This window comes from Peromyscus leucopus, chromosome 8b (genome assembly GCF_004664715.2).
Source record: "Peromyscus leucopus breed LL Stock chromosome 8b, UCI_PerLeu_2.1, whole genome shotgun sequence".
Taxonomy (NCBI): Eukaryota; Metazoa; Chordata; class Mammalia; order Rodentia; family Cricetidae; genus Peromyscus; species Peromyscus leucopus.
This window is the reverse complement of record NC_051086.1, coordinates 106,235,393-106,257,341: the sequence shown is the minus strand read 5'-3', so window position 1 is coordinate 106,257,341 and position 21,949 is coordinate 106,235,393. Positions and strand designations below refer to the sequence as shown.

The 21,949-nt window shown below is 43.6% G+C and overlaps 2 protein-coding genes across 2 annotated transcripts in view; one reads left to right on the top strand and one right to left on the bottom strand.

Annotated features, from left to right (window-relative positions):
* Tbcd (tubulin folding cofactor D) overlaps positions 1–21,949 on the bottom strand; it is a 171,208-nt gene that overhangs the window by 86,398 nt on the left and 62,861 nt on the right. The gene's annotated exons all lie outside the window — the stretch shown is intronic.
* On the top strand, positions 7,589–16,464 carry Znf750 (zinc finger protein 750). The gene is made up of 3 exons (XM_028884970.2): positions 7,589–7,848; positions 13,215–14,826; positions 14,943–16,464. The coding sequence occupies exons 2-3, from the start codon at positions 13,400–13,402 to the stop codon at positions 15,646–15,648; spliced, it is 2,133 nt and encodes a 710-aa protein (XP_028740803.1). The 5' UTR covers positions 7,589–7,848; positions 13,215–13,399; the 3' UTR covers positions 15,649–16,464.

Sequence of the window (21,949 nt, the reverse complement as noted above, 5' to 3'; positions counted from 1 at the left end):
TAAAGAGAAGTTCTGAGATGCAAAGATATCATCGGCAAATTCTGTATGCATAGAGAGACTGAAAAGAGTCTAACAACAATGTCAAACATTCAGTAAAAAGAACCACGGGATCAACAAATACACCAATCAAGTATGCTGCACACCATCCAGTGTAGGACAGCCTGACTTAACTAGTCACAGAAGCAACAATACAAACTTTCCAAACCAAAAGAGTGTCAATTCCAAACCAATAATTTTCTAAGCAAAAATCTGTGCCTTAGTCATTAATGTTGCCACTTTATGATCTGAGGACATTGTCCACTGCTGGGACTTCTTGGCCCTTCTTAAGGATCATTTTATGCCTAATGAGTATACAATATATTTTTTTAATTTTTTACAGGAACCCAAGCCTGTTCAAATGTTACATTCATGCACAGTATTAGACAGTACAGCATGTATGTCTGATATCTTGTTTCCTATTGGCTTCCTACTTGGCTTTATTATTATCAATAATATAGAGAAGTCTCAGGGAACTAGAGCTACCAACTTATCTCTGCAGCCCTACTGACTTTTACTTTTCATCAATTTAGACATCTATAGTAAGACATCAGGGTCACCACCAGTACCACACACATGTAATGCACAGCTCAGAACTAGCAAGGCCAGGGTTGAATGGCTATATGCATATGACCAGCTAGTGGAAGCAGAGGCACTGAAGAAGGAAGTACCCTGCCTCACAGCCACCCCCTCCACTGCTGCTTTCCTCACATTGTGTACAACTCTCTCCTGGAACCTCCAGGGAAGACCTAAAATAGTTAACAAGATAGAAAACCCAGGGCACCAGCCTAGGATGCTTTGTTTTCTATGAATGGACCACACTGAAGACTTGAGAATGAAGGCTGGACTCGGGACCCACTGCTCCCTTTTCCCTGCTAGAACATAGCCATGGGGCTTAAAACTTCAATAAGTAGAACAATGCCTACATGTTCAATGAAAGGCGATTCTTACTTAATTCTTGCTTTCAGAACCACACAAACTTGAAGGCAGGTGATGGAGGCACACTCCTTTAATATCAGAACTTGGGAGTCAGAGGCAAGCAGATCTCTGAGTTTGAGGCCAGCCTGCTCTACAGAGAGAGTTCCAGGACAGTCAGGGCTACATAGAGAAACCCTGCTTTGAAAAAAACCAAAAACAACAATAACAAAAAAAACAAAGAGGACACTCTAAAAAGAAAAGGGGAAAGCCAAATACAGTAGTATACAACTGAACTCCTAGCACTGGGATAGATGAGACAGGAAGATTATGAGTTCTAAGCCAGGATGGACTATACTGCAAGACCCTATCCGTTTTGTTTTTTTTTTTTTTCTTTAAATGTGTACAGGTGTTTTGCCTGCAAGTATGTCTGTGCACCACCTGCACACCTGGTGCCCTCAGAGGCCAGAAGACTCTTATCTTTTAAAATATGAAAAAGTGGGACTAGAAAGATGGCTCAGCAGTTAAGAGCACTAGCTTCTTTATCAGAGGACTCAGGTTTAATTCCCAGCATCCACATGATGGCTCTCAATCATCTGTAATTCTGGTCCCAGGGGAATCTGATGCCCTCTTTTGGACTCTGTAGGCACCAGGCATGCATGTAGTACACAGACATACATGCAGACAAAACATTCATACACATTAAATAAATAACAGACATACATGCAGATAAAATATCCATATACATTAAGTTAAAAAAATTAAAATGAAAAATTAATGTCTATAATTCCAGCACTCAGGAAGCAGTGGGAAGATTGCTCTGAGGCCAGTGATAGCTACATAGCAAGATTCTGTCTCAAAACAGCAGCAACAATAAAAGTTGAGAAAAGAAGCAATGAAATTTATCATAACAGAGAAAAGGAAAGCAGATCAAAATGAACGTTTTGAAAAAAGTAAGAAGCTGAAAGACACTCCCTGCAACAGATGGAAAGTGACAAGCTCAGGACACAGCCGATGAGAAAGAATAACCTTAAAGATCAAGCGTGGTGACGAATGTGATTCAGCAGACAGCAGACACACCAGTGTGGAGAAGTGTGGGAAGAAGGGCTGAGCTTTTCGCTCATCTCTGTCTGCTTACTGCTATTACTATCACATTTCTTATTATGTGTAGCATGAGGAGAAAAAAGGAAATCTTAATGTCAATTTTTTAATTTTACCTGTCCCTGTTCAAGTTTCCAGAAAAAAACTTCCTGAGCTATACCTGGAAAACTAACAAGTTCCAAGCATGGCCAGAAAACAAGGCCCCAGAGCTGCACTGCTGTGCTGGGAGAGCAGGCAGGTGAGGAAAACTGTGGGAATCCTCGAGACTTGGCCCAAGTTCACAAGCCCAAACTGAGTTTCCCAATCAAAGACAAAGCAAGCCGCTGCTCACGGTTTCGGGTTTCCCTTTAGACACAGAGCATTGGAGCCAACCAACACCAGGAGAAGAACCAGGGACTGTTTACACAAACACAAACAAAAAGCCTTTCACCCACAATCATTCACCCTGAAGGCTCTTGAAGAGCCACAAGGAACCTGGTTCCACACAGCTCAGAGGCAAAAGAGCCGGAGAACATGTGCCCTACACAAGCTGCCCACAGGCCACATTCTGGTACAGCCAGGCCTCCCACCACAGGGCACCTCTCAATGAGACACCACTCACCCTCATGAGCCTTTGCAGGAAAAGTGTAAGAGGTGCTTTTTGTCCGACCTACTCTCCAAAACAAATTATCTCCAAGTCTACAAAAGCTCAGAGTGGCATCACCTTAATAAAGAAATCAAAACTTAAGTAATGGTATCACCATCTGAGCCTTCAGGTTTCCTGAAGCTCTACATTTACCCCTCTCAGGAAAGTAAACGACCAACAATAAAACTTTCTAGCACACTTTAACCCTATCTCACTAGAACTGCCCAACTAACTCTGTATTGCCAAACAGGTGAATGAAATCCACTGATAGTCTTAGTTTTGTTTAAAATAAGAAACTAAGTATACTACCTACCATGTATGTTCAACCCACAGTCCAAGGGGTACATATGGCCAGGGAGAGTGATAAATGGAGCCTCAGCCCTACACAAAATTGTAAAATTACTTAAAACATTGAGTGTTTTTTGTTGTTTTGTTTTGGTAATTCAATTGCAGGTTCTTGAACATAAACTCTGTAAACAAGAATGTAATGTTCCAATGTCAAAAGGTTGGACACATCTGAGTCCTAAAGACTGCCAGGAAGCACTAAGGGCTCCATTAACATGTCCACCTCTTGCCTTGGGGCAGATAAGGACCCCTAAGGCTGTGAGATGGGGCACAGGCCTCTCTGGTCAGTAATCAGTGATCATAGCCCACATCTGGCCCACCATCCTGGAGAGGTTCTAGGAATAAAAGCAAGGAGGGAGGGAGGTGGCTCCTCCCCATCTTGGCCAGATGCCCTGCTGGGCCTGCAGAAGCTCTGAACAGTTCTGTCTACTGAACAGCAGGACTTGCCCCCTGGGCTACAGCTCCAGATCTGGCCAGTGACTCTGAGCAAAACAAGAGCAGTGCCTAGGGCCAAACCCAAGTCTGGAAAAGTGTCCAGACCACTGGGCACAGAGCATTTCACAGTCCAGCCTGGGAAGGAGAAGAAGAGATACCAAGAAGGGGCCATCTATCACCTCAGGACTAGCTCAAGATCAGGACTCTTAGGGAATTGGCAAATAACTTGTTTCCATGGATAGTCTGGCATTACTACAATCCTAACTGAAACGGAATTCCAATCAAGAAACCTTAAGAGACACCCTCTTCAATGGGAAAGAGTCCATCAAGACAAGGTCAAAGACAGACTTACTAAGACCTGGGACAGGCCCTGGGCCTTCTGTTACTGCTCTTAAAAGCTCAGGAGTACAAGACTGCCACAAACCCCAGAACGCTGTACACTCCACTGGAGTCTGGAACTGGGCAGGATGGAGCTGCTGTTGTCCTGCCACTCAAGGACCCTGCACTCCTATCCCAAACATGTCACCAGTATAGAGCTGAATTTCAGAGGAGATGAGTAGAGCGCCTCAGAGTGAGCTGTCTGCTGCCTAGAACTGCCCCTGGGGCACTGCAGGGCACTGAAAAACTGAAACCAGACTTGTAATATCACTACAGCAATTTCCATTTCCTTTTTACTTTCCAGATGTTCCTCACAAAGGAGGAACACACACACACACCAAAAAAAAAAAAAATTACAGGAAAAATCTTGTGATTTCCTGTAAGGAGGGCAGAAATATAAGTGATTCCCCTTCTTCCTTCTTCAAAGATGTTTTCTGAGAGAGGTTGCTGTATGAGGTGACTCACCAGACTTGGCAAAGTCTGTGCTGACCCTCTTACATACTGCACAGCCCTGAGTTGCATCAAAGTAGACTCAGTAGGCCAAGCACGGGTAAAAAGATGTTTAAGGGACAGGAAGGAAACTGAGAGCCAAGCCAAGCTGTGGAGGAGCACCTATGTTACCTCTGACCACACTGCTTGCCTTCCATACCCTGCAGTGAAGAAGGAAAGTGTCCCTCAGATGGCTCTGGTCAGCTGACCAAATTCATAGCACTATCTGTACCCAACAGCACCTGTCTGCACTCGGCTGGGATGCTGCTGTCCAGAGATGGCAATTGCCCCAGACACCCACTCTATACCCCAGCTTACCTCCCATGCCACGTGATGAAATTGTTACCTACCAGACTAGGTTCCTGGGTCAAGTTACTTAACCCCCTTTGTGCTCATTTAACTCTTGTAAAGCAGGTGCACAGCAGTTCCTGTGACTACAAGTAATGATGCAAGTGGCACTCAGCACAGGGACCCACATGGAAGATGATCAGTAAACACCAACTGCCACTCCCAGTCCTCTCCCATAAGAGTTTACCTACTTCTCATAAACTTCAACAGGACATCTAGGTCATGTAAAAGACTGAGACCAAACATAAGGTTTGAACCTCACTAAAGACAACTCTTTTTATGTCTGCAGATGTTTTGCCTGCATCTAGGACTATGCACCATATTCATACTTGGTACCCCCCCCCCAGAGGCCAGAAGAGGGCACCAGATCCCCTGGGACAGATGGCTGAGCCACCATGTAGGTGCTAGGAATAGACCCTAGGTCCACTGATAGAGCTTTTAATTGCTAAGCTATCTCTCCAGACCCTCCTTAGCTTTCTAGGGCATAAGCCATGAGGTCAAAGAGGACAGGGAACATAGCAACAGGAAGAAGCATTGGGAGGCTACAAGCACATTTGGTAAGGGATCAAAGAGGAAGCCCAGCCATTCCCTACACAACAGAGTCCATAAAAAGCCCAAGGTCTCGGCCACCAACAACTCTGGGATTTCTTTCAACCAACTAGCACTCAAGAAATCCTGCCCTGCAGGAGACAGAGTTGAATCCCTGCATAAAGTCCTGAAGCTCTCCCATCCTGTCAGAAACCATCAGTGAAATATTCAGAGCAGTTAGAACAAGGTATCTAAGCAAGGTCACTCACAACTCTCAGAAGCCAGAGATCCTGACTGTGGAATAGGCTTCATGGCAATGACAGAAGATACAGTTAAGAAAATTGAGACTATAAGGTGAACGAAGAGGCGACTATACATGCGCTCATAAAGGCAGAGCTTGCCCTTAATCAAAATTCAGAGCATCTGGATGTCATCAGTCCACCGCTGCCAAGCCATGTAGGAAAATGGTGGCAAGGCTGGGCCTCAAAACAGTCAATGCCCATTAAATGCCACACTTGCTGCATGAGGACTCTCCACTGAAGGAAACACTATAAAATAACATTAAATCAATGTCTGTTCAAGTGTTTAGGGGTTGAGTATAGCATTGTCCACACTGACTATGAAATACAAAAAACAAGACACACGGGTGGTTAGAGAAAAGAGGGGAGGAAATGTAGAAGCCATACAGCATCAAAGACAGCACTGACCTAAGTGAGAAGGTGGCATGGATTCAAGGAATATAGTCCCCACACAGGAAGGAGGTAGAGCCCCCAGGAGGATGTGGGAGGTGACACAGAGGCAGAAGAATTAAGCCTCTTTTGCCACTAAGGAAGTCAACTGAAAACACCTGAAATAGGGATTGCAAATTAGAATCGAGGAGTAAATATCAAATACTCTGCAATAGGTGGGTGGAGTGGAGGGAAAACATCAGCAGTTTCCTACTAACCTTCCCTTGAACCCAGCTTGCCCCAACTGCTCCACAAAAGAAGTGCAACAGAAATGGCAGTAGGGTGACTCTTAGCTCTCTTGGAGTCCTGAGATGTCCAAAAGGCCATCATCTTCTGTGGAGTCCTCTAGCTAGGGGACTTCATCACACTGGGGAGCCTCAGTTAATACCACGGAGTAGAATCACTGCCCCAGGAGCTCTGTCCAGACTCCTTCCATGACCACAAACAAACTGGTGAATGTCTCAAGCCAGAGTGTAAGGTAATTTGCTACCCAGCAAGAGATGTGAGAAATCCCAGGGAACTGCTGTTCTTAGGATAAGAGTGTACGTCTCTTTTTGATTCTTCAAATAAATAAGACAAAAGTGACTGAAGAAAGTTTTAAAGAATTAAAAATAGGGGCTGGTTGAGAGCACTGGCTGTTCTTCCAAAGGATCCAGGTTCAATTCCTGGCACCTACAAGGTGGCTCACAACTGTGTGTAGCTCCAGTACTGAGGGCTCTGATATCCTCTGTGGGCACCAGGCAAGCATATGGTACACATAGATACATACAGACAAAACACTCATATGCATAAATAAATCTAAAAACAACAATAAAAAAGAATTAAAGATAAAGGTGAAGCCAAGTTAAATCTTAAGTCTTAAACAGGTTGGGGGAGAGCACCAATGCTCCAACCCCAGGGAGCCTGTCCTTTGTGTTTTGGTGCCTGGCTCTTGCCAGCAGCTTCAAGTATGACCAAGAGCCTGGCAACCACCACATTGTCCTTTCCCTGTCCCCAAAATGATAGCACATTCTATCCTTCACTGCAGCCCACACAAGTCTCAGAGCAAATAAGTAAATGGGGTGGGGGGATACAATGGCTCCAAAATCAAAAATCTGATTTATTCCTTAAAGAGGGGGTGTGAGGGTGTACACTGCTGACACCTGAATGACAGACAACACATGTCAGCTCCATAACCAGTGCAGGCCCTGGGCATGTTCCGGCAGGTTCCTGTGACAAGGCAGCAAGGTTAGCATCCTCTTTGTCACCCTGGTTCTTGGGGTGACCTCAACAAAAATCCTTGGGAAGGAGGGTAAAAATCACAAAGGTGGTCAGAGGCTTCTCTAGCCCTTACAGGGAAAAAAAAAAAAAAAAAAAAAAAAAAAAAAAAAAAACCACACTATTAGTATTGTCTTTGGTGACATGTCTTTCAAGATAAACTTGTGTTTCTCTGCTGCTATGTGCATATGCTGGAGTACAGAAGGGAATTTCTACACCTGAATCTTTAACATACATCAAACGCTTATAAGAGAAGTACATCAGCACTATACTCTGCATTCTGGGATCCTGACTCTTCTGCAACAGGGCAGCCCTGACAGGACAACACACACACACACACACACACACACACACACACACACACACACAAAAACACACAGTGAACCTAGAGTCCTACGGGGCACATGGAGTGGCACAGGACCCTGCTCAGTGAGGCTGTGTAGAGCTCAGTGGGTGCAAACACATGAATTGTAGCTGCAGGCGGAGGAATATCAGGTGCATCTCTACGCCCTGAGGGCTCAACTCCTACACTTAAATCCCTCCCACTGGAACAGCCGGCTCCAGTTTCACCGAGCCAGCGAGCCAGCGTGAGAACAGATCCTGCTCCTCAGCCCTCAGCACCTTGCACAGAAGGACTCCTCATCCCAGCACTACCCACCTCTGGTAAGTGTTTACGATTTCTTCAAGTTTTCTTTCAAAACTACTCTACAATGTGTCTTTCGGTATCTGTGTAGGTAAATTGCTTGCTGTCGTCTGCTCTTTCCTGTTTTATTCCCTAAGGATTACTCAGAACCTGGCAGGTGCACTTTGGGGATGCAGACCACAACTACAAAATGGGGCTGATACTTTATTCCAAGATATGAGCAAGCTTATTTAGAAATCAAGCCCTTTTTTCTGCTATAAAATTTATTTTAAAAATAAACTAAAACATGGATTTATACTAGCACTTAATTGTTCCCTACTTCTCAAAGAAATTATAAGTTTCAACATAAAAGAGGCAAAAATCATGTGTATGTATAGAAACATAACTATACAGCTGCTGTTTTTCATCTTCAGTTTAATACCGAAAACTTTTCCAGTTTAAAATAAGTGCTGCTTTGACAAAACCTTTCAAAAACAAGAAGCCAGCAAAGTTTAAGTTTCTGTTTGGTTGTTAAGGTTACACACACGGGGAGGAGGGTATTTTTCCTATATGAAATTTCCCATAATCTGCATGAAAATTATTACTGATCAAGTAATCAGCTAAATCCAACCAAATCAGATTTCATTTAAGCAGAACCACCTACTAGTGTTTTCTGAGCATTAGCAAAGGCTCTCTGGTATTTTAGACTGGTATGTTAAGGAAACATGGGGCAAGGTGATCTCTGGTGCAATGCTGGCCTGGGAGCTGTGTGTGTGTACTACGTGCCAACACAACAGAACCCATCTGTTTTCTGGATCTTTTCTTCCATACTCTAGAAAATTGCTTTCCTCTAAAGTCATGGCCGTCCTAAGTTCACCTTCATCTTAAAGAACAGAAAGTTTGGGGAGTGGCGGCCAGTCACTGCAAAAGCTCAGCTGAAGTAAAACTCACAAATCTCGTTCTTGCGACACCCCAGTGGGTAGACGACAGTGGCGTGCCCTTGAGTGGTGCAATAATGCCACATCACAGTGCTGTAATTATAGCATGCCCTTCACGACGTTCCACCTGCGAGGCTCTGTGCCAGACAGCTGGACACCACCAGGAGGAATATTACAGCACTGTCTTGATTTGCAGGTCAATTCACAGGACAAACATAGCTACCCAGCCTGTCACATCGCTGTCCTATAAAGCAAAGCTGTAATTACCTTCATTGTGTCCTACCAGAGTTCTTTTAAATTACTCTTTCTCTTGTCTGTTTTCTAAGTGCAAACCCCTTAGAAACTCTCAAAACCAGCCAGCCACTCACTGTTGCCTTGATACCAGCAGCTACATTACATGTCCACACTTAGGGATCAGCTAAAGTGCTTTAAAGACAAACAGAACTCTGTGGCCAACCGAAACCACACAGTGCTCCCTGTGTGGGCAGGTATCCCGGATGGCACACTGTGGGCAGAAGGAAGGTGCTCTCAGCCCAGGGCCCTTTCGAAAGGCAAAGTCAAGCAGCTGAATATAAGAGCTATTCAAGTCTCAACTCACACAGCTAAAATATGTCAGCAGAAAAATTAGGACAGGTCCTATAGATCTTAAGCTGGACACTGTACTATTGCAGATAGTCTCTAGTGCATCCCAAGATGATTCAGAGAAGAAAGTCTCAAGTCAAGGTGGTCTGGGGAGGCATGTTTGAGAACAGGGATTTCCCCAAGAAGACAGAGAATACCTGGAAGCACTCTACCAGCAGCCCGACCCAGGTTGGGTATCTGTGGGGGACACCCTCATGAACCTCCTGACCATCACATGGGAAGTGAAAGGGAGGAGGGTAAGATGCCAGGTAAAACTCCTCTGGGGTTGTGTCAGCATCAAACAGGCTAACACTACAGTTCTCAGACAGGCATAGCTCCACATATAGCCTTCCAGAGATGTATTCCCAAAGTAGTAACAGGCACACCCCAAAAAAAGAGATAGTCATATACCCTTCTTATTGCCTTTTAGGAAGAGCTTCACCTTTGAATACAAATCCAAACTTACTGTAAACAGTCAAAGTTCCAGGCTTTACTGTTTAGGCAACAGCATGCACTTTTGAGAATATTTAACACTAGCAGTTGCCAGACAAAGTCCAGCAGGTATAAACTGACCAATCAGTACTTATTATAAGCCTCCATGCCCACAGACATATGTGCCTGGCTGCAGTCAAGGCTGTGGGTTAGTTTCTTCATACTCATAAACCTCACTTGGATAGGACAGAGAACTCACAGGCTGACATCATCATTCGAAAGCTTACAAAAGCATCAATTTTATCCCACTTACTTCTCTAACACAGTAGTTTTATAGATGAGTTACACCCGCCTTACACCTGCCTCCAAGCAGTGAGTGCTCTGCTCTAATTAGCAATTGTGAAATCCTGAGGGGTCAGTTTATCCAAAGGTACTGAAACTACTACAGCTAAGCCTCCATTTTTATACTCATTCCCTTCCAGTTTTAATGCCTCAGTAAATAGTCTCACTCTAGAACCCTTGCACAAGAGCCACTGGGGATTATCCCACCCAGTCCTGAGGATGAGTAGGCCAAAAAATAAAAAGGCAAAAAGTTCAAACCAAAGTTCAAATAGCATTTTACTTTTTAATAATAGCATATATTACATTTTAATATTTAATATATAACGTATATAACTTTTGGGGGTTGATAACTTTATACATATATAATAGCAATTATTTTCTAAGTTACGCTTTAGGACAACATATGATGATTTGTAAGCCATTTGCCTCCTATATATAAGACAAAAGAAAACATTACCATGACTGTGGGCTTTTTTAACCACTGTGGGTATTAAATATTTAACCAAGTGGTGTGCTTATTTCTTCTACCCCAAACCATCAGTAGCATTCACTAAAGTTGCTTCTGAAGGCCCATCATTATTTCCTTACATCTAAAAGGGCCTTTCTAGCTTGTCCAGTACACATAGTGCAGTATCCATGTCCATACTCAGCAACCAGGAAGTAGCTCACACTCGATAAATGTTTGCAGCTGTCATCATTTTGATCATGATGCTCCCAGTTAGTGATGAAATCATCTCTCTCAGATCTGTGCCATGACATATCCTATACAGCCATGGGAACCTGTCTTGCAGAGGTTCTCACGCCTTCAGAATCAAGAGTGTAATGAGCATGCCAGCACAGGCCCCACTGACTTATCGAGCTGCCCTCATCAGCTAGTCAGACAAGGCTTCTCAGGTTCCCTGACAGAGGCAGGGAAAATGCACTCCAGGTACAAGCTGGGCCCACAGAGAATTTCTTTATATTTTCCTTTTAATAGGGGAGAAGAGAAAGTCACAAGGCTATTACTGTTCATATGATCAGCTTTGACAGGGTGCAAAGCTTCTGCAGCAAAAGTGCATTCCAGGCAGGGTCCCCTCTGACAGCTTAGTCTCCCACACCCCCCAAAAAAGCCTAGGACCCTAGTTTCCTCTCAGTCATGGGGCACCTGACATTCCTATCTAAAAATCTGCTCTTCACTCTCACTGCTATTGCTGACTCTCACAGTGGACTATTTTCAGTGTCAGCTGAACCACTGTTCTCCCAAACAACTACTTAACGAAACAGCCCCAAACTATGGTAATAGGGTAGCTGGTGAAGAGCACATTAGCTCTTTGAAAGCTTGTTCCTGTTGTTTTGAGAAAAAAAAAAAAAATCTTGCTAAGCAGCACAGAAAGGTCTTGAACTTGAGACCCTATGCCTTAACCTCTCCTACATGATAGAATTGCAGGTGTACACCACAGTGTGGGCATAGTTCTTTGTGTTTAACATATATGTATGTATGTATAATTTATTTTATATAATAAATGTAATATATTTTGTATAAAATAAATATATAGTAAAATATATTGTATATATTTACACACACACACACACACAAAATAGAAGAAAAAAGAAATAAAACCAGATAGTATCCTCAGAATATAAAGTATACAAGTAGAAATAAAGAACCCGCTCATAGCTGGGCAGTGGTGGAGCACGCCTTTAATCCCAGCACTCGGGAGGCAGAGCCAGGTGGATCTCTGTGAGTTCGAGGCCAGCCTGGGCTACCAAATGAGTTCCAGGAAAGGCGCAAAACTACACAGAGAAACCCTGTCTCAAAAAAAAAGAACCCGCTCATGTAGCTGGCCACTCCACCCCACTGCCCACTATGCTGAGGACAGAGAGACAGACTTAGAGTGAGGATTTAGGCATAAGACGTTAGTGGCTGGTTCTGTTTCTGAGGAGCTGACTTACAGACAAGTATCTGGCTAGGTCTACAGGTCATAGCTTTACACCTTTCTCACTAACTTAATTTTAAAGCTAAGAACAATTTTCTTAAATAATTTCCACTGAGTGTTATTTTTAAGTGTTTAAAATGCTTAGTAGGAGATCTCTCACTTTTCACATACCCTATACAAATCAAGGTGCCTGGCCTGAATACTTCTATACCAAAGTTTCATCTAGAGTCACCCCAGATGTCCAGGCAGGCAGCTTCGCTAAGTGCTCAGCTTTGGGTTAGGAAGCACTATAAGATCTGGATACAAGAGACACCTGAGGCAAAATGGCTTCCTCCCTCTACCTGGATACCACTGCTCTGTGCTCTTGAGAAGGTATATACCCAAGGAAGGGAAGAGCAAATCTATAAGTTTATTCTCAAACACTGATGAATGGCAGGACATAAAGTCACTCAGGGACTTGCAAATTATCCTAACAGTACTGCAAACTGAGACAACAGAAATAAAGCATCCACATTTTTTGAGCCAACATAAATGCTACTTACTAGGGCTAAGGATGTAGTACAGTGGGTACAATTGCCCAGCATATATGAAGCTATGGGCCCAAACATCACCACCTCCCCTAAAAAAAGTGTAATACTTGCTGATAAAGTTGGCTTTTCATTTGTGACTTTAGAAGCAGCAGAATGAAGTGCTATGTTCTTAAATAGTCCTCATTTTAAAATATTCACACATAAGATATAGCAGCAGAATAGGTAAACAAGGCCAAGCTGCCTTGTAGCACTTAACTGAACATAGCCATAGCATAGTGACTAAATGCCTGCTCCCACAGAGGATTCAGAAGGGAGGCTATGGTACAGAATCCTACCAGAAACCCCATAGAAATGGACCAAGGAAAAGTCCAGATTGCACAATAAAGGTCCCCAAAACTCAAAGAATCACCTTTAGCACCGTGCTCTCTTGGTGCCCAGGCAGTTCTTACAGGTCAGGCCTGAGACAGTATCACAGGAAGCTGGCTGCCAGCAGAGTAGATTAGTAGGGACACAGCACAGGTGTCACTAGCTCTCTAAAGGCAGGAGGCCTCTCATTTGTCTTTAGTATGACAGTGCAGGCAACAGCCCACTAACTGCTCCTGATACCAGTCTCTGTCTGCCTTCACAGCTTTAGGTGCCAGATGGAAGGAATTTTCCTTGTTAGGCCCTCTGCACGTGGAGCTGGCTGCAAATAAAGTACTCAGAGCAGGAAAGAAGACCAGTACTCCCTCCTTCAAAGCCACCACATCCTGGTCAAAGAGGAGTCAGCAGTGACCACACACTGAGCAGACCAGACTCCAAATACAAAGGACAATGAGTCTCCTAAAGGAACGGAAACCAAAAAAGCCACACTATATTCCACGGCCCCCAGGAAAACCCTTCAAGTACAAATGCTTCCAGTGTCCTTTTACATGCAATGAGAAGTCACATCTTTTCAATCACATGAAGTATGGTCTCTGTAAAAACTCTATTACTTTAGTGTCAGAGCAAGATCGTATTCCCAAGTGCCCCAAATCTAGTTCGCTGGACCCTAAGCAGACCCACCAGCCAGAGCCCACCTCAAAGCCAGCCACTTCCAAATCTCTCCCAAATGGACTCTCCAGCTTTGATCCAAAGTCTCAACAGGGATCTGCAAAGGAAGATGCCAAAGAGAACCTAGAAATGCAGGCCCGGGGTACTCACAAGGGTCCCCAGAAACCAGCCCTACAGAAAGAAATGACACCAGAAGCCATTCTTAGTACCCAGCCTTGCCTAGACAGTGGGGTTAGGTCTTCAGCCTTTGTTCCAGTTGGGGAGCACAGACTTAGGGGGCCAGAAGACACAGAGATTCCTGAAATGCTGGCATTAACCAACTCCACCACCAAAGCCACCTCTTTCCATGGCAAGTCTGCATTCCATACTCCTAGTTACCCCTGGAAAGCTGGTTCCCCATTTCTGCCACCTGAGTTTCCACATAAAATCCCATCTACAAAGGGGTTTGGTGCCATCTCTCCCTATATGCACCCTGCAATCCCAGAATACCCCCATCCCTTCTACACAGAACATGGGCTGGCTGCCATCTATCCCCCCTACCTCCTGACTGGGAACACGCCTGAGTGTGACACCACTTTGCTGTCTGTCTATGGGTCCCAAGACCAAAGACACTTCCTGTCCCATCCTGGACCAATCTCTAAACACTTGAACACAACTCCATCAACATATGACCACTACAGATTTTTCCAGCAATATCACTCAAATCTACCAATTCCTTATGGATTTTACAGACCAGATTCGGCATTTCCCTCCTACAGTCTCAGGCTCCCACCTGTTACTGGTATCACACGAGATCAAAGCTCTCGCCTACTTGAAGAAGCAGCCCTGGTTTACCCAGCCTCAAGTCCCTCCGAGTTAAATCTTTCAAACTCCCACAGAAAACACACAGAGTTTGAGAAGGAAAGTCCAGTTCCTGAGGCAAAAGAGCCTTCTAAAGATGGGCAAAGGGATGCAGAAGAGGCAAAAATGAGCCCCAGAGCAGGGAGCGCTGCCACAGGCTCCCCAGGGAGGCCAAGCCCCACCAATTTCACCCAAACAAGCCAAACATTTGAAGGCCTGTGTGACCTCTCAAACAAAGCAGCCTCCTCAGGAACCCTGGAGCGACTCCAGCAGCCTGAGCAGAGCCCCACTGCCTTCAAAGCTGTCCAGAGGGGCTCAGAAAGTCCTCATTCTCAGCCTCCTGCAAACAGAACAGGGTCTCCAAAAAGGTAAGAAAATTTCTTTTTCAAAATTTTCAATGTAATTCTGTTCAACACCAAGTTCACACTTGCTCAAAATGCTTTTACATGATAATTTTCCTAAGATTTGTCTTGATTTCTTCTAGCCTCCAGGCCATGAACAATGACCCTCCAGCCCAGATAGGGACCAGTACCTCTCTCATCACAGAGGTTCCACCCTCCAGCCCAGAGGACCACTCCAGGATAGGCCCCCTCAATCTCTCCAAAAAGCTGGAGACAAGTCCTGCAGCCACTTATGGACCCAAGTATGTAGACAATGCCCAGGCAGACACCCTGGGCTTCTCAGGGCTGCAAGACCTGCCACTTAATCTCTCCGTCAAGGATCCCTGTAATGCCTGGGCTCCTAGGCCTGTCTTCCCCGGCCCACCACAAGGTGCAGAATCTGCAGCTGCGCTAAAGACTGAGACAAAAGGTTCTGAAGATAAGACAAGCCATGTGGAGACACAGCAAGACAAGGCCCACAGCAGGACGACCCCAGAGGTACACACAGTAGACAGCAGCGATGAACAGAAGCAAACAGCAGCTGTAGCTCTCTGTCAGCTGGCAGCCTACAGCCCAGGGAATGTCCGAGTGGGTGATGAGGAGAGCACAGTCCAGGAATCCACCTGTCAAGATGTACCCACCCTCAGTTCTGCAGAGAACCAGGGGGCTCAGTGTGACCTCAAACCCAAAGGACAAAAGAGGACAAGTCAAAGGGATGCAGGAAAATCCCAGCAAGGAACTAAAAAGCAAAAGCTGAATGACGCCGTACCAAGAGTGCTCACTCTACGCAAAAGAACCCGGGTGTCCTGAGGCCTCACACGCTCCACTGCTGTGGCTAAAAAGACGCCTTTCACGCTATGTTCTAAGCAGCAGCTTCACTTTTCTGCTTTTTGGAAGAGGTACAGTCTTGCCATGTTGTTCAAGCTGGCATGAAACTTGTGATCTTACTGCCTCAGCCTAAGTGCTGGGACAACCAGTGCACCCACAGTTTACTTTCACTTTTTATCAAGTCAATTTTTATAAATACAGTTTCTCTTTTCTTCTCAAAGACAAAAGGCTGTAATCTTGTTCAGTTTTTTGTAAACATTGAGAATAAATATTAAAAGGTGTTTCTACTTCTGGTTGTAAAAAACATCTCAGTGGCTTATGCTCTCTAAGACTGATGAATTAAACTAGGCTTTCCTGTCTGTGACACACCAGGAAAATAGACAGAACTGAAAACTGGCTCGGCATGTGAGTCAGTGTGAGCGGTAGGAAAAATGACCTTTTATATATACTATTTTTCAGGACTAGTAAACTTTTACTGTTTTCCTATTAAATATAGTTATGTGTTTTGATGCCAGAAACATCTCCAGTTTGAGCATCAAGTGTTATATGTAAAAAATGTTGTGATTAGTTTTTACTGAACTGCCCACAAGCATTGAGAGGCTGATTTTATAAATAATTTATTTCCATCAGGGAAATGCATTGCTGGTAAAAGTATGATCAATTTATTCTCTTTGTTTATGATGTAACAGCAAACTTTCTCACTCAGCCTCACATTCAACTCCCTAAAATGATGTACATGTTGTTAATTTTCCAATAAACTCATGTGTGAACTTTGAGAACACATAAAGCAAAGACCAACATCAGGTCTGTGGTATTCTTTAGAGTGTTCTGCCATAATATTCAGCAAGAAAGAGTTACAATGAAACTAAGAAAGTACTTCTGAAGTTGGTGAATAAATCAGTAGCCACAGACTCAAGGCATGTACTAATCTTCACCCCTGGGTCTTTTCAAAGACCTTCTAGGAGTCCTGAATCTCAGAGTACCTAGAGGGTAAGTCTCAGGAGCCCTGGCCCCTAAATGTTACATAGGAAGGCTTCCACCTTTCCTGGTCCCCAAAAGCCCTTCTACTCTGGACAGAGACGACCTTATCCTACATACTAGAACCAACCTACAGGCACTGAGCACAGGAATTCATGGTTCCTTATTGAGAAATCCTTTTGCTCATCCAGCAACTCCCAGCTCCTAGCCAGTCCCAATAGAGATGTCTAGCAAAAGCTGACCAGGTGATGTTAGGAATAGAGAAACACTTTGCAACTGGTTAAAGTCACATAAAATTTCAAATACCAACATGTAAGCAGGATGCAGAGTTTTTCACAACCATTATGAGATACATGAGGTCAGTGCTGCAAGCCATCTCTAAAGGTACAGCAGGTTTCCCACTCATGGGAGCAGGAAAGCTTTCTGCTACCACCTGGTGAGGCAGCAGGAGCACTTCCCATCCAAGGATCTAGATGAGGCCTTTGGGTCTATCAAACCACCACATACCACTAACCCAAATGTACTCTCTTATGATATAAAACCAACACATACAATCATCTTATTTTCCAGTCTGGTTTCTTTTTTTATGTTTGGCAAAGAACGAAACATGACCCCTCCTGCTCCCCATCAAGTAATGGCCTGCAGGAAAGAAGAATGATCCATCAAGCACTGTTAGCTCCATGCTCATGACCCAAAGCCTGGCGCTAACAGACAAAGTCCTCCTGGAAGGTTTAACCCATATAACTCGGCCCTCCATTCAGGCCCAGAACTCTGAAGTACTATGATAGCTTACCCACTGTCTATATCACCTTAAAAGGCAAGTAAGAACCTGGCCAGCTGCCAACTATGCCTGGGTGAAGCAAGAGAAGCTACTCTACCAGACATGAGGTACTCAGCCTGCAGAAAACTGGTCTGTACATGGTACCACCAGCCTCAGCTGAGAGACCCACAATGGAAAAACACTACCCTCCAGGAACAGTTTGCTCCAAAGGTCACCTTCAACAGCATACCCATGGCAACTAGAATAGATACTCTATCTGCCTATAAAACAAAAGGAATCCCTACAGCTACATAATAAAGCACTAGGATCTTGTTTCCCAATTACTACTTCTCTACTTTCACATATGACTGACTTAAGAGTAAAGCTCCTCCCTTTACAGCAAAAAACAAAACAAAATGCTTTCAAAAAGTTAAACAGAACCACATGATCTAGCAATACTACTTCCAGATACATCATATACACCTTAAAGCAAGTCTCAAAGAGACATGCTCATCTCCTGTCCCCAGCAGCCAGGAGATGGGATGATGGTGAGAGCAAGCATAGTGGAGCATTACTCAGCCTTACAAAGAAGGACATTCTTACACATGCTACAGTATGATGAGTCTTGAGATCATTATACTCTAGGAAATGGGCCAGCCACAAAGGGAGGTGCTTTACTCTTAAGTCAATCATATGTGAAAGTAGAGAAGTAGTAATTGGGAAACAAGTAAGATCCTAGTGCTTTATTATGTAGCTGTAGGGATTCCTTTTGTTTTAGAGGCAGAAAGTACACGCTTTGTACTTACATGAAGACCCAAGAATGGGTAAAACCATAGGAATAGGAAGTTATGTGGGGAGGGAGACAGGTCATGTATTTGGAATAATAGACATTTTAGAACCAGATTTATGAAATCGTTGCCCAACAAGAAGAACATAGTTAATGTTACTGAGCAGAATGCTTGGAAATGGCTACAACAACAAATTTGTTTTATATATTTTTTAACCATAAGTTTGAAAGAAATTAATAATGAAATACACCAAAATCCATTCAATTATATTTTAAATAAGTAAACTGTAAGGTAAGGTAAACTGTATCTCAATTTTTATTTTAAAACAAAAACCCTTTCTAAACAATCCCAACAATGGTCCACTGTGATTTGTCCTCTTCCCACAACACCTTCTACAGGGCAGGAAACAACAGATACAAAACAGACACTCCTCAAAGGAAGGCACAGGAGGGGAGTAGGCCCAGCACAAAGTCAAAGGCGCCACATTACAGTCTTCATTTTCTTATAAACTTGGGTATCTGGCAGCTCAAAGTGGTACAAATGCTAAAAACTAAATAACAGTGCAACTCTGGGACCTAGTCAACATGGCCCTGACCATCTCTCTCTCACAAGCATTTTCCTAACAAAACTCTTGCACATTTATTCCTACATGACATTTGCTACTTAAGAGGACCCATACAGATGACACAACACTATCCAAACGTTCCTTTTCGGATGATGTCATGCAACACAGCAAAACAGGAGTTCTGTGCTTAAGTGCTAAGCTGGACAAAACAGATAGGATCAACTTTTGCAGAACTGTGGATACTAATCAAGCAGTTATGACAACCAGAGGAATGCTTAGGGAAGGAAATTGCTGAGTTTCAGCACTCACAGATACTCTCACATCCTGTCTAATGCTGAGATATGGAACAAACTGCAGAAAACAAACACAAGACAATCACTGGGACAGTAGACACCACAGGCCTCAATATATCCTAAGAGCAAGGGCCTATGGGGAGGAGGCTTTTTTCTGAAGGTGCCTACTAGAATATTCAAAATACTCTGTTTTCAACAAAAATAAAAAATGACAAGGCAGACAAAGGGACAGGAAAGTATATCCCAAACACGGGGAAGCATCTCTGAAGCAGCCCCGACATTGGACTTACCAAACACAGACTTTAAAATGCTTAAAGGGGGAAAAAATGCTTAAAGGAAACCAAAGACCTGAACAAGCTCAAAATATCAACAAAGAGACAGAAATTATAACAACTAAACAGAACTTCTGAAACTGAAAAGTCCAGAGTTGAAATGAAGGTTCTCTAGAGGGGTGTGATGATTGATACTGATTGCCAACTTGACAGGATCTATAATTATTTAGGAGACAAGACTCTGGGTGTGTCTATGAAGGAGTTTCTAGATTGAGTGAACTAAGAGAGGACGTTATTTTAAATGTGGGACACAGCATTCCATGAGCAGGGGTCCCAGACTTTATAAAAGGGAAAATGAACTAAACACCAGCATTCACCTCTCTCTGCTCCCTGACGGCGAACACAATGTAACCAGCAGCCTCACACTCCTGCTGGCATGCCTTCCCAGCCAAGATGGACTATACTCTTAAAACACATGAGCCAAAATAAATCCTTCCTTCTTCTAACTACTTCCATCAGGCAGAATCTGGTCAGTGATGAGGACAGAAACTAACACAGGGGCTCACAGTCAGATTTGCACAAGTAAAAGGCAGAGTCAATAAACATAGAGACAAGAAACTGAAATCACCCAGTATGAGGAGCAGAAAAATAATAATAATAAAGGAAAAGGAACAGAACCTAAGAGACTTGAGGGACACAATGGAGCACAACTACATATCTAAAATTCAAATCCCAAAGCAAGAAGGGAGAATGGGGCAGGTGGAATATTCAAGTCAAGGCTGAGCACACTGACATTTGAATGAAAGTTAGGAATCTACACACCCAAAAAGCTCATACCACATAACTCACAGGCACAAAATTCTCCATTGAGTAAAAATAGCAGAAACAAGGTTTTAACCAAGTGTCCAAAGAGATAAGAATGTTTAATTTCAAAACATAAAACTAGGGGGAAAAAAATCAACCACAAAATTAGGGGCACAGGTATACACTCTATTAGAATAGTAACATTAATCAAATACAGCCACAAGGAAATACAGCCAAAACCCTAGATGAGCCTACTCAGGCTAAACATGATACCACATGAGATATTCACAGTGAACAAGGTTCAAAGAGCAACTCCCCCAAAAAAACAAGAGGACCAAAACCAGGACCAATAAAGTACCTGGGCCACCTGAAATAAAGGTCCTTTGATAATGGCCTAAGTTCTTATCCACCAAAGCAAAGATTAAAAAAAAAAAAAAAAAAAACCAACCAAACAAACAAACAATCACAATGTGTAGGGGAATACGTGTGTTAGTGCTCACTTGTTTGTGCATGAAGATAACTTGACAGAACTCTTTAAAGAAATGAAAAGATTCTCCTTCCTAAGACTTTGCCCAGGTCTGCCTCTGAGGCTGTGGTAAAGGCCATCTGACCTCACCAAAGTCACTTCCTCCCTGACTTCAGCATGCACTCAGAAAGCTTCCCATGTCCACTAGAACAAAAACAAATGTTCTGGCTACCAACATGTTCATCTACACCTTGTCCTTCTAGACCGTGTTCATCTAGGTACCTTACCTCAAACATGTGCCTCTCCTTTTCTTGCTTTTCTTAAGAGACAGTCTCTTATACAGCCCAGTGACCTCAAACTCACTGTACCAAGAACAGTCTTGCCTCCAATTTCCAAATGTTGGGATTGTAGTGCTTTTGCTTTCTGTCAATTCAGAAAGCTATATAGTATACAACAGCTATGACAAGCAAGTATTGACTTTAAGCAAAACAAGATCACTCTCAGAGGAATGGTGTGAGGTCTAAAACAAAAACATAAAAAGCATCATTCAGAAGCTCACTGTTAGTGTTACCATCTTCACACAGGTTCCGCAGCCTGTCACTCTTGCCTGACATGATGCTTTCCCCCATTAGGAGACAGTACCATGTGCCCCTGGCACCAAAAGAAGCTTCAGGGAGGTTCAGTTCACATGGAGGCACTGCAGGGCAGGAGGACAGCTCTCCACAGAAAGATCATGGACTAATTTATTCCACATCATGTTTTAAACAACAGCTTGACATTTCTCACTTGTAACACCAATAATACTCTTATCCTTACTGCAGCTGGTAGGATCGATGCTGTCTGATGTCCTGAAATATGGCACAACACACATACAAGCTAGTCCCACTGAAGAAACCAAAGAGAAACAGCACTGGTTCGGGTTCTACAGCACAGCAAGTTGTAGAACCTCATTAACTCAGTTTCCAGAGCTGAGCTATCTGCACAGACCTGCTGGCCTCGTGAAATGGGCCAAACCAACACATGGGTTGAGGAAACCCTCCCACCACTCCCAAAGTCTGTGTCCAGTCTTTTCTTACAAAACAGTGTGACTTTGCCACACCACAATTTCTGACAAAACAGGCAGTCCTAGCTATAAAAACAGCCACCATCTAGCAACACTTTGGAGTGGTCTCAGACTTCCTCCCTGGTCATCAGGGATGCACAACCAAGCCATGATGAAATGACTGGCATTCCACAACAACTACAATAGTAATTATTTTTTAAAAAGAGGGAAGGCAAAAATAAATAATGATGAGGATGTGAGGAAAATGGGGCCCCCACACAGGGCTGGTGGGAAAGTATAGCAATGCAGCTATGT

Excerpts from the sequence above, each read along its gene's own strand:
- Znf750 (XM_028884970.2), top strand. The coding sequence starts at position 13,400 with ATGAGTCTCCTAAAGGAACGGAAACCAAAAAAGCCACACTATATTCCA. Across the intron at positions 14,827-14,942 it reads AGAACAGGGTCTCCAAAAAG|CCTCCAGGCCATGAACAATG; the intron begins GTAAGAAAATTT and ends GATTTCTTCTAG.